At 38.1% G+C, this 12,184-nt stretch overlaps 1 protein-coding gene across 1 annotated transcript; it reads right to left on the reverse strand.

Moving 5' to 3' along the window:
- Positions 1-219: 219 nt before the first annotated feature.
- On the reverse strand, positions 220-11,877 carry LOC116718184 (trace amine-associated receptor 13c). Its single transcript, XM_032559886.1, has 3 exons — positions 11,671-11,877; positions 4,344-4,706; positions 220-4,207 (listed from the first exon to the last, which is right to left on the reverse strand). Exons 1-3 carry the CDS (start codon positions 11,720-11,722, stop codon positions 3,333-3,335), a joined length of 1,290 nt encoding a protein of 429 aa, XP_032415777.1. The 5' UTR covers positions 11,723-11,877; the 3' UTR covers positions 220-3,332.
- Between the last annotated feature and the right edge of the window lie 307 nt (positions 11,878-12,184).

Below are 12,184 nucleotides of genomic sequence, written 5' to 3' on the forward strand. Positions count from 1 at the left end.
CATTTTACTGGCTACTGATTATGTTGGTGTCATTTATTTTAAAGTTTGATAAAAAAAAAAAAAAGCTGGCTTGTATAAAGAATATTGTCGTCAGCACATTGCCAAGTCACAAATAACAGGCTCACCACAGAGCTATTAAAATAGCCTTAACATAAACACATTTGGTTTCACTGGAAGCATTATTTTCTAGACAAAAACAATGTAAATACGTTATTGTGGTTTAATAAGATAATTTTATTCTTCAGATTCCTCGTTGAGCTCATTTATACCTTTTATCATGTAGTCAGACTCTACAATACAGCAACAAACAAGACATCATACAAATCGCTTAATGTTACAGATACATCATACCCTGAAGAGACAAGCTGCACAGTACGAGGGTCTGCTCTGATTATAATCTCTTACTCTACACATCTGTGATGTGACCCATTCAGGTAGTCATAAATATACAGATAATGTTTTATTATCCCAATAAAAACAAGGTTTAATAATATAAAAAACATAAATAAAACCTGTTTGGCATGACGCTAAATGATGGCACAATGCTAATGGCTGACATAGGAGCTCATAAAGTGCACTTCTGAGGCAGATTATTGCAAAAGTAAAATTAAATTATCGCAGCAGGGTCAAATTAACATTTCTAAACATGAACTTTAATTGAGAGGGAGTCGCATAATGTCCACACACAAGCAAAATAAGTACAAGGTTAATTTCTGAAGTCAGAGAAAGGCCTGAGAGGTGGAAAAATAAATAATAAATCTGTAAGGACATGAATTTTATTCAGGACATGGACCTGCCTGCTTGTGATCTACAGTATTTGTGTTTAGTTTAATCCTTTCAGCTGTCTAGTGGTCTAATACGCATAATTTGACTTTTGCTGTTGATTTTAGTTACTGAAAAACTTCAGAACCTAGCTGTTTGCAGAAGAATGAAAAATCTTTTTGACTGTAAACATGAGAGTAAAGCCAGGAAATGGTTTGATAAGCACAAATATGGATGATAGGTGGAACAGGTTCTCATTTAGTCTTCCATTTTTGTCCTCTTATGCAGCATAGTGCCCCCTCATCATTTGGTACCCCATTTCATACCCGTATGCCATCCAACCTTCCATTCTCTAAATCCACTTATATTATGCAGGGCTATACGGGGGTTCTTGCATGTCTCTATGGCCAATGTGCTCGAGGCGAGGTACTCCATGGGCAAAGAAACAACCACACACACATCCCGCCCTCATGCAAGCACGCCCACGCACTCCTAGGAGCAAGTTAGAGTGTCCACTTAACATAACATGCATGTTTGTCGGTGGCAGGACGAAGAGAATCTATTCATGCATGGATCAGAAAGTACAAACTCCACACAGAAAAACCTCTGGTAGCCCCCCCTTTCTGGGAGTCAACAGTGCTAAGTTATCACTCTTTATCATGAAGTATGTTAGCAAAAAGTCATACAAAATGCAAAATTCTCAGGTAGTCTAATAAGGTAGTCTATATTATTATCTAGAGAAATTATTTTGTATGAAATCTTTGTACAAAAAAAATTTTAATTTTAATTTTCACTGGTCTATTTTCACTGCAAATAGAGCGAAATGACAAATGAGTATACTGACCAGCTGCCTTTGTAGCTGGATCGCAGAAATAACAGATCCAGGACGAGAACAAAACCCTTGTTCTCCCTATCCTCTCCAGAGCTCGATGGCTCTTGTTGATAAGGAGGAGCAGCATGAAGTTCCTCTCCTTATGTTTAGGATGGAGCCATGCCTTCAACTCAATGAAATTCATTTCAGCCACCTGTGTCATGCTCCTTATTCTTTTAGTTCCAATCCACATCTCACGACTGCAGGTGATGTCTTGAATGCAGATGTACCAAAACGTGTGAGGTTAGCCTTTTGGTCTAACTAGAGGAGTTAGACCAAAAATCTGAACTGGCTTTTCTCCTGTTCAGACTGGAGAGAACCCAAACCTACTGCAGATGAAGCTCTGATATGTCAAACCATTTCCTGCTCCATCTCACTAAGACTTGATACCAAGATATCCGACCTCTTTCACTCAAGTTAGACACACTCCAGCCCAGAAAAACGCCAAAAATAAATCACTCCTGCTTTTAGCTGTTTCCAGAAAGAAAACAGAAGTGTCCAGTCTTAACATAATCAGCCTAAACTGAATTAGTAAAATTGACTTGTTCTGCGATCCCTTACAGACAGTTCACTAAAAGCCACAGAAAGAGAAAGAGTCACTTCATTAGTTTTTCATAAAGCCATGATGACTAAAATTTAAAGTAGCTGAGTCAGTTTGGGATCTTATTAAAAATGATTGGATATCATGTATTTCTATTATGCAGCAGTTACTGCAAGCATTTGCCTCTCAGATCACTACCCAGCATATACATTTTAAATCAATTCAATTCTATAATTAATCCGTCTAGTTTTTATGGATGCAGTTCTGGTTTTAAACAGATATTAAATTATACACAGATTGACTGTATTTAACAATTAGGCGACTTCTGATGGCAACTGGTTGTGCTTGATTGTATTTAGGAGTTTCAAAGCAAAAGACAACAACACATTATTTAGATGTTTTTTTAACAAAAAGTTTGATAAGAACAGAATTATGTTGGTGTTGAGGTTTTAGTATGACAAAACATGGAAAACTTCAAAATGTAGTAATGTTTTTGCAAGGCAGTGCAAACGAACAACAAAAAATTCACTGCAAATAAATTTTCCTTCTGCTTTCAAAGCTGGCATCCAGTGGCCAATCAGTGACCTGCAGTTTTGGACACTTCCACCCTCATTGTGACCTTACAGTAACTCACCTTTAGTTTATGAATTGACTGAGATCACAATCAGAGGAAGAAATGTATCATTTCCTCTGAAATAATAGCAATTTATAATGATGAACTTCTTTGTCTCTGTATGGTAAAACCAAGAACGGCATTCTTACAATCTTTGAATCTGTATGAAAGTTAAAATTATGGCATCTTCGACTCTGACTTGCAACTGAAAATTATGATCTTCTCAATTTTACTACATTCTCAGCTGAGTAAGTGTTACTGCAACTTGAAACATTCATACAACTCTGAAACGTTGACCTGTGGTTGATTCACCTGGATTTGTTTGCAACTGGACTTGAAACCGTGTCTTTGTGGTAAAAGCTCCCAACCTGCATGATTGCCCAGATCAAAGTAGATCTGGAAAAAACATGGACTGTTTCCACATTTTCTCCCTTCTGCAAAGCTTCGACTCCGCACATTGATCCTCATTTGGATAACATGATTGCAATCATTTAATATTTTGGACCAGAGCCACAAAAAATGTGCTTGCTAAAACAAAACAGTCCTCAGGTCTTCTCACCGTGGGGAGGGGACTGCTCTCTTTGAAAAAGCAGGGTCACACCCTTCCTGAAGCGGTGGTCCCTCACACTGTAGATGATGACATTACAGCAGCTGTTTCCTGTCAGGATCCAGAAGGCGAGAAAAGAAAAGTTGCACCACGTGTATCCCACCACATTTCCCAGCACAAAGACTGCGATGGGAGAGAAGGATGCTGTGAAGGCAAATGTCAGTATGCCGATTGTCTTTGCAGCCTTAATGTCTGAGAATGATGGTCTGTGGGAGCATCCTCCTCCTCCCCCTCCGTCACTCAGACTCCCCTCTGAGAGCAGTTTGCGTTTTTGGGTGTATCGGCGAATGCTTGTGAAGGACACAACATTAACTGCTAATGTGCCACCCAGAAGTGTGAAGTCAAATGCTGGGAACAGCAGCAAAATATTGGCATCGGGCGGGAGTCGGCCTCCAAACAACAGTGGGGCGTAGTTACACATGCGACTGCACTCATTGTACTCCAAAGTAAAGTTGCTGCTGAAGATGAGAGGGGCGAGAGCCAGCAGGAAGCTGGCTGCCCAGGACAGCAGGATGAGGAGCAATGTTCGCCTTCTGGTCACCAGCGCGTCTTTGTGGAGCGGCCACAGGATGGCCACGCTGCGCTCCAGAGTCATCAGGAAGATGGTGCTGATGGAGACAAAGGTGCACCCCGCAAACACGGGACCAATCAACATGCAGGGCTGCCAGGGGCTCTCCATGTCACTGAAGGATGCTGATGTACCACCCTGGTACCACAAGGGAGGAGCGCTGGTCACCATCAGAGAGATTTCAGTGAAAACAGAGAAAGGAACCACGACAACACCCACCATCATGTCTGCTATGGCCAAAGACACTGTCAACAAGATTAACAAAGAAAAAAAGGGTTATTTAGTTTAAATGGTTGAGAATCAGGCTTTTAATCACATCTGGTCAACTTTATCTCATGAGAAAAAAAAGAAATACAAGATGAAAAAAACCTACAAAGTTACCTTTCAAGTACCCTTGTGGTGTTCTCGACTGCCTAGTTTGCACAAACACTGTCAGAGTAACCACATTTCCAACCACAATAGCAAACGCCAGGCTGACCATGAAGGCCACAGCGAGGGTGCGGTTGAGCATCCCACAGCAGCAGAGGGTGCAGAAGGGTGGAAGTGACTGGCCAGAGCCATGTCCCGTCTGCGCAGTCGCAGTCAGGTTAAACGGACAGTCAGAGGTCACCAGAAGAGCTGCTGTGCCCACGGGAATGCTGGTGTTGGGAAGCAGCTCAGTCATGGCCCAGAGTGGTAATAATCTCTGTGAAGTGTTGGCAGAAAACCGGCTCAAGAAACCATGATGTAAAGTGGTTGGCCTTCCTAGAAAGAAATAGCAGAAAAAAAATTCATAAAAAGGTATTTTCAGTCATTCATTTTTGGCCAGATTTTGATAATGTAATAATCATGTGGTGGTCGATTTTAGCTGTATGCTTTTCTTGTTTATTTTCAAACAGCCCAGATAGTTACCATTCTTTGCATAATATATATCAAGAGAAACTGTCGCATGAGAGCATCTAGATTTACTGACATCACATCTACTTTCCTGAATGTGATCAAGTTGTTTGTAATGATTGTCCAAGGACACAAACTCTCCTCTTAACTTCAGATCAAACCTGTAAAATACAAATTAGTATTTCACCTATTGTGAAGTGCACACAGTGACTTCAATTTTTTCTGTTACTACTTTTCTCAGAAATGCACTTTGTCCTTTACAACGTGTTTACACAAACATCATTTACAGTTATCCGTTGTAAATGGCAAAGCACTTTCAGAATCTCTCTAAAAAGCTTTTAGCAAGAAAAACAAAACTGTAGAAATTTATTTGAAAGTAATATTTTGATAAGTTTCTTATTTGTTTTATGCATTAGTCTGAGAAACCACTTCTTGTGACTGACAGATTTGACACCTTGGGAATTATTATTTTTTCTTACATGAACTAAGGAGGTGACAAAATGTTCTTGCGGAAGACAGAAATAATAAAAAACAATAGGTCTCTTACTATGTTATGTCTGGGCATGAACCATTTCCAAATTAAAAACTTCTGTCGCACTTTTTTCCCTTCTTTGCATGATGGTGTGTGGAAAAGCATCCGCTACATTGGCCTAACAAGTGCCCTTCATGAAAGAGAACAAAGTGAATTTTGAGAAATGTCATGTACTGCCATATACTGTATTTAAAGTAAGTGTGTACATTTTAAAGTTCTTCCGTTTTTATTCTTACATAGACAGTGTGTGTGTGTTCATGTTTAGTGAGGTTAGTTGTTTGGGATTCACAGTGTTCAGCTGCGTCAGGGCTGAGTATGTTACTGTTGCCACAACATCAGTGTCTTTTTGTTTTGTTTGATATATAGATCGATAGAACGACAGAAAAGGACTAACTTTTCTGTCAACGGAACATGTTTAAGAACAAATATTTAAAAGAAATGTTTTGAAGCCACAGTTGTGCTATTGTGAATTATAATCTAGTCTAGGGTTACCCCTTGGTTTTATTGTCTGTGTATTGTGGTTACTTGCTATTCCTTGACTCTAACACAGTTTGAGGCATCAATCCTGCCAGTGCCCAAACTCCAAGTTCAGGACCAAATGTCTTTCACAGCTGACAATTAAATACACGAGTCCTTCCATCGTCTGTGTTGTTCAGTGAGCTGGAGAGCAGGAGGGTACACTCGTCCAAGAAAACACAGAGTAACAGGAGCAGACATATTCAGACCAGGGCCAAAACCAAAGCAATGTTTGTGGATTGGCTTAGAGCACAAGAGCAACTACTAAAGACTCAACTATTTAAAGAATTAGAGTTCAAACAATCACAGAAATATACTCTTGCTGTCATGCTGTTCTGTATTTCATAAAAATCCAGAGAACAGATAATATTTTATTAACTTCCACCAAAGCCTGTGCTCAGTCTAAATCTCACTTATGGATAATTGTCTTGACGTTCGTGGGATAAAACAAAAGATTATGACAGAAAGCTGCATTTTCTGTCTTATCCACATATGTTTGTGATAAAACTGGCTTCAGAAGAAATATTGTGACAGTAGCATAGATACAAAAGAAAAAGAAAATCACCCAACAGTAAATTTCTTAGAACAAATTATTTTCATGTGAAATAGTTCTCACACATTATATGTCAAACTTTGTGTGATTCCTGTGTCTGACAACAAAAAAATAGATTTATGCCTTATCCATATGTTAGTCAGAAGACATTCTTAATACCTAACGGAGGACTTTACATATTAGATGATTTCCATTGTGTATATTAATGCATTGTAAGCTACAGTATATTCTTTACTTGAATTATTAAAATAGACAATTATGAATGTTTTTAGAGGGAAACTCAACTATTTGCAGATTTTAGCTACTGGCTAGTGTCTGTGGTCCTTAACACTGGTAAATCTTTTATAATAAAATGTACATTTTCATCTTTCATCACTTTAAAATATACCAAATAACAAAGTATGGATAGATTGCCATCATTTATCTAATTATTGTGCATTAACGTTGTACTATAAAATTTTATTTTTCTAGTTCTTAGCAGGAAATGAATGAATGAATGAATGAATGAATGAATGAATGAATGAATGAATGAATATACTTTATTTAGCCCAGAGGGAAATTCATATTTCAGTACATTCTGTCCAAATAGAAAGGTGCAGCCTTATTTGCCAAATGCTACAGTGCTAAGTGCAGTAGTAGTGGAAACTATTTTTCACCATGTAAAATGTTCAAAAACTAAAGGAACATATTCACAATTATTGTCCCTGTCCTTTGATGTTTGTTGCATGTGTTTCCTCCTTCTCTTTTTGCCCATTTCGTGTCTCAGTTCTGCAAATAAAGAGCCACTCATGCCACAAAAACCTTTATTAACAAAATGTTTCCCTGTCAGACTTGCCACTTCTGAGCATTCTTGATGTATCTCTGACTGGGAACACAGTTAGATACCAGGAGCAAAAAGAATTATCTGCAAAAGGGCATACTGCACTCCTTGAGCTTTGAAACTGAAGTTTTTGTTGTAACATCTACCAGACCTTTACTGAAATCCAACCCTGCTGTTCCTTATACAATTGATCCACTTTATGAGTGATTCAACTGAGCTTGAATTTTGTGTGCGATTTTAAAAACAAATTCTAATGTTTTGTTTCTAGTGTTAAAATAAGTGACCTTAAAATAGACCAGATTTTTCTCAGGAATCATGCCCTGTAAGTTTGCTTGCAGTTCAGTACATGTAGTTTGGAGTTTTGATCCAAACGTTCAGTATTTTAACACAATGCTTCAAGAATCATCCTCTTTTGCTCCAAATTATTTTTAAACGTGTTGTGTAGCAATAACATTATCATCATTCACAATTTAATAAGATTTCATGATTAATTTATAAGTTTGTCTCCCAGTTTACTAAGTACTTGGTTTTATTTAAAGGTGTCAGGTATTTATAAATTAAATAGTCTGTCTTTGGAGGCTTAATGTTAATGTGCAGTCATTGCCTGCAGCCTCTAAAAGGTTCAACACAAATATCACCACAGGCATTTTTTTTTTAGTATTTTTGTTTTTTAGACTCATTCGATGTGAAAAACCTACAAGCAACGTCATAAAAGAGCTTCTGATCAGATTTCGATACTCCAAAGGAAACATTTTATCTCTAATTATTACGTCAATGTTGCAAAGCAAAAGTAAAATGAAGAAATGTGTTTGTTTCCTGTTCTTGTTGTTGTACAAGAGACCCACTCTCGTTATGGTCTCAAAAATATGTGCATAGCTCCTAGTGGGCTGTGTAGCTGCCTAAGGTGAGATTACACAGAGCCCTCATGAAATCACTCACTGATTGCCTGATTGACTGATCCTATTTTCTGTGGTTCGACTTACTTCTCATCACAGTAGCATTCAGAGAAGGCAGCATGATATTCTCCAGCATTCAGGAAAGACTCCTTCACTTGGTGTCCCGACGGAGTAATCTATATACTGAACGTGTTGTAAAAAATGCTCCATGCTCATGTTAAGTACATGCACAGTAAAGACTTACCCTGAATAAGAAATGCTCATATTCTATTACATTTTCCTGCTTCACAGTTATTGCCACCCTGTGAATGTGTGCGCTATACCTTTAAATAAATTAGGCTTTTATTGTGGAAGACCAGTCTTACTTTAAATCGTTGTCTGCAGTGAGAGTTGGAGACTTGAATATTTTTAAGCCAATTCATCATTTATTAACATGAACAAACATCTCAATGGTATGTTCTCTTGTTGCTCAAGTTTTCAAGAGTGATTAAGAAAATTAATCTCTGTGTCAAGTCATGCCATAACCCAGGAAATTATAGGGTTTATTTATAATGTGGGTTTATTTTAGATCTTTTTTAGGGTGTTGAGAAAAGTTTTACCTGTAAACACTCTGAGGAGAGAATGGGATGTTTTGCTTTAAACGTTCAATTTAGTTTCGTTGTATTTCTACCACTTTGTTATAATGTGGAATTTGATTAGGAAATAAACAAAGTTCACAATGCATATGCGCTTAAAGGCTTGAAAGACTTTTTAGTTCAGAGAAAGAATAAACTGATTTAGACTTTTTGTTAAAATATTTTCTATTAAGAAAGAGGAAGGCAGATGATGAGGAAATCAAGCAGTTTCTTTTATTCTTCATGAATTGAGTTTTCCAACCATACCACTGAGCAAACGCTGACAACAATGAAGAAACTCATCAAGGCCAGGCCTTGAGAGAGCTGACTTTCAATATACAGAGAAAAAAATAAACTTCTGAATTCATGAAACGCGTGGAGTGGGCGGAAGGGGAAGGCCTTGCAGCTTGACGTAAAATCTATTTGAGTTTTTGACTGTGATTCACATTTCTTTGAAGGCGATATAATATCTTAGAAAAAAAATTTATAAAAAAAATCCCTTGTGAAAATAATTTATTTCAAATAGCATACTATGTGGCTTATCTCTTCTGTTTTGGGGAATGTTTTCAGCAGTTTTAGGCTTTTTTCCTCTATGAACATTATTTGTTTACTTAAACTTATTACAGCTCATTAGAGTGGAGAAACAAAAAAAAGATAATTGTTTGTGAGAGGACAGACAATCAGCCTCATTTGGAGGTTTCTGCTGTTACCCTGAGTAAAGATGACAAGCGGAAGTCACCCCTGCGGCAGAACCTCAGGCTTGGTAACGCAAGGAGCTAACAGCAGAGGCAGAGCACGTACACACACAAACACACCCACGCACACCCCCACACACACACACACCCACACACGCCCACCCCCACGCCCACACACACACAAGACTTGCAGCTCTTAGAAAGATAAAGTCTTCACAACCAGTGAACAGACAGAGATTTTACTTTGCATGGACTGAGAAATGCAGCATTAATCGCAGCTTATGGCGACACAATATAGTAAAAAATGTCTAATAAGTGAAAGTTGTTGGGAGAATATGTTTGCGTGTGTTCAGCTGCAGTTTGGCTGCACAACATTCTTTTAATGAGCTTTTATTTTCAAAAGTTTTATCCTAAAGAAATGCATCTTAAAGAAATTCTCAAGCGCTCAGAAAAAACACAACAATGCAGAAATCAATTTTCAGTGTTGCACTTTAACAATGTTGACAATATTTGCTTTTATCAAAATGAGAGAAGTTGCTTTAAAAATAGAACTTCTTGTTCTTTGGAGAACTTTGTGCTCGAAAATCTTTTTTCCATGAACTTTGTGCTTGAATATCTGTTTTCCATGCGTGCAGTGAATGAGATTTGACAGGGCTTTGGCCCTGACTGACGGGTTCGGGCATTTGCAGGAGGACCTCCGGGGCCCGGTCAGGACTCTCCAGCCAGGTCGCCCACAAACACACAGAGGTCATGGGTAGTACTAAGCATGCTGGACTGGTCTGCACTGAACTGCCCAAGGCTTTCTCTTCTGCAGCATGCAGGCTGAATCTGTACTTTCTCTTCACATGTTGGCCTGTCATCCTGTCTGTGCAGGTTCCCTTTGTGTTTGACAAGTGCACACAGACACAAAGAAGCTTTCATTTTTTGTGTGTGTCTGTCACCATATTATGGTCTTGCTTACATTTTTCACATCATTCCTGTGCTCAGTGTTTAAACAAACAACATTGATTATATTTTTCTTTATTGCATGAATAATCCCTTTGTGCTTTCAGGTTATATAGTGTACATGTTGACATATAAAATGAATTGTTACAAAAATAAAAACGCACTAAATAATACTTTATTTCAAATCAGGCCGAATTACATTCTGTTTACATTTTTAAATATCTTTTTAAATTACTTATTTACTTCAACAGTTGAAAGATACAGAGTTCATTTGATGCAGAAAAGCCGCCTAATATTAATGTAAGAAAAACTAAGATCTTAATAAATACATCACTGCATAACTAACAAAATAATGTACATTTACCAGATTTGCTTACAAAGCTCATATAAAATTATTTTTACCCATCTGTGTGATACATCAAAGTGAAAATTAAACCACCAAAGTAAGTGAAATATGTCAAAATTATTCAATTTCTATGGTAAACAGTGTACTTTTGGAAACTAGCAAAAATAAATAAATCTCTGAAATAGCATCTGAATTCTGGAAATATTAACAAACTACTACAGTACTATTACTATTTCAAAGTGCACACAGTCGAAACTGTTACTGCTTCATCCACCAAGCATCTTCTAGTGATTATTGAGCATTGACAAAACTAAAATAAGCTATTAATATTCAAACATTAACTTGCAGACTGCAGTTAAACTCCACTGATTAGAACTGATTGACAGCTGAAATGAGTTAGATGAAAATGTTGTCACACTGGACATGTGTCTGCCTCTTCCTCCCTCTCAGTGACTCCTGGTCTCTTTAACACGCTGGACATCATCACTGCACCGTGTCAACAGCAGCAACACGACTCAATGGACTGATATTACACAAGACTCCACCCAACAGTTTCATTGATGAAACATTTCAGTGTTAACACATGAGGTTTGGTTATTACTTTAGAGTGATTTTTATCACCTCTGAGTAATACAAACACAGTAAAATGGGCTTTATTAAAACTTAAATTATTGTTTTGAAAACTTATTTTAATTCATTGGATTATCACAATGTAGGTCGTTGTGGTAATCCATTTTATGTCTGCCTGTGCCAGCCGCAAACCAATCAAATCGATGCTTAGTACTGAATTATTTGGTGTTTAAGTAATTCAGTATTCAAACAATCACTGGAGATAAATATAATTATTGAATACAAATTACCAAACACACAACATGATGCAACAGATAGTAAATTAATCTAACTGGATCATCTTACCAGCATTTCCACTGTCATCGACCGTGGAGCATTTGTGCAGACAAAGGTGCATAAAAGGAAACACAATCCAGGTTTAAAGTGTCAACTTGGTGGAAGTTAAATCCAGTATGAACCTCTCCGGTAGCAGGAGGAAGTGGAGCTCTGCTCCTCGTGGTTCGTTCTCCAGAGGAGCGTAAAGCCTCTCAGACACTCCAGCTCTCTGCTTCTGTAATTCAGACCTCTCCCATCTCCCTCCTCCACCTCTCTCTCCTGCTTCTGAAACCTCCAACCACAGCTTTCCTCTCTCCTCCTCACCCACCTCCCCATCAAGCACACACACACACACCCCCACACACACACGCCCACACGCACCCACGCACACACACACACACACCCCTACATACTTCCCTAGATCTTCAAGGTAAAGTCCACAGTTGTGTTTTGCTCCTCTTTCTCTTTCTTTCCTCCCACATTTGCCCTGTGATGTGTGTCCCTCCACTTTCCTCTCCTCCACTCCAAAACATCTGTCATGTTT

Source organism: Xiphophorus hellerii, chromosome 4, assembly GCF_003331165.1.
Source record: "Xiphophorus hellerii strain 12219 chromosome 4, Xiphophorus_hellerii-4.1, whole genome shotgun sequence".
In the NCBI taxonomy this organism is placed as follows: domain Eukaryota; kingdom Metazoa; phylum Chordata; class Actinopteri; order Cyprinodontiformes; family Poeciliidae; genus Xiphophorus; species Xiphophorus hellerii.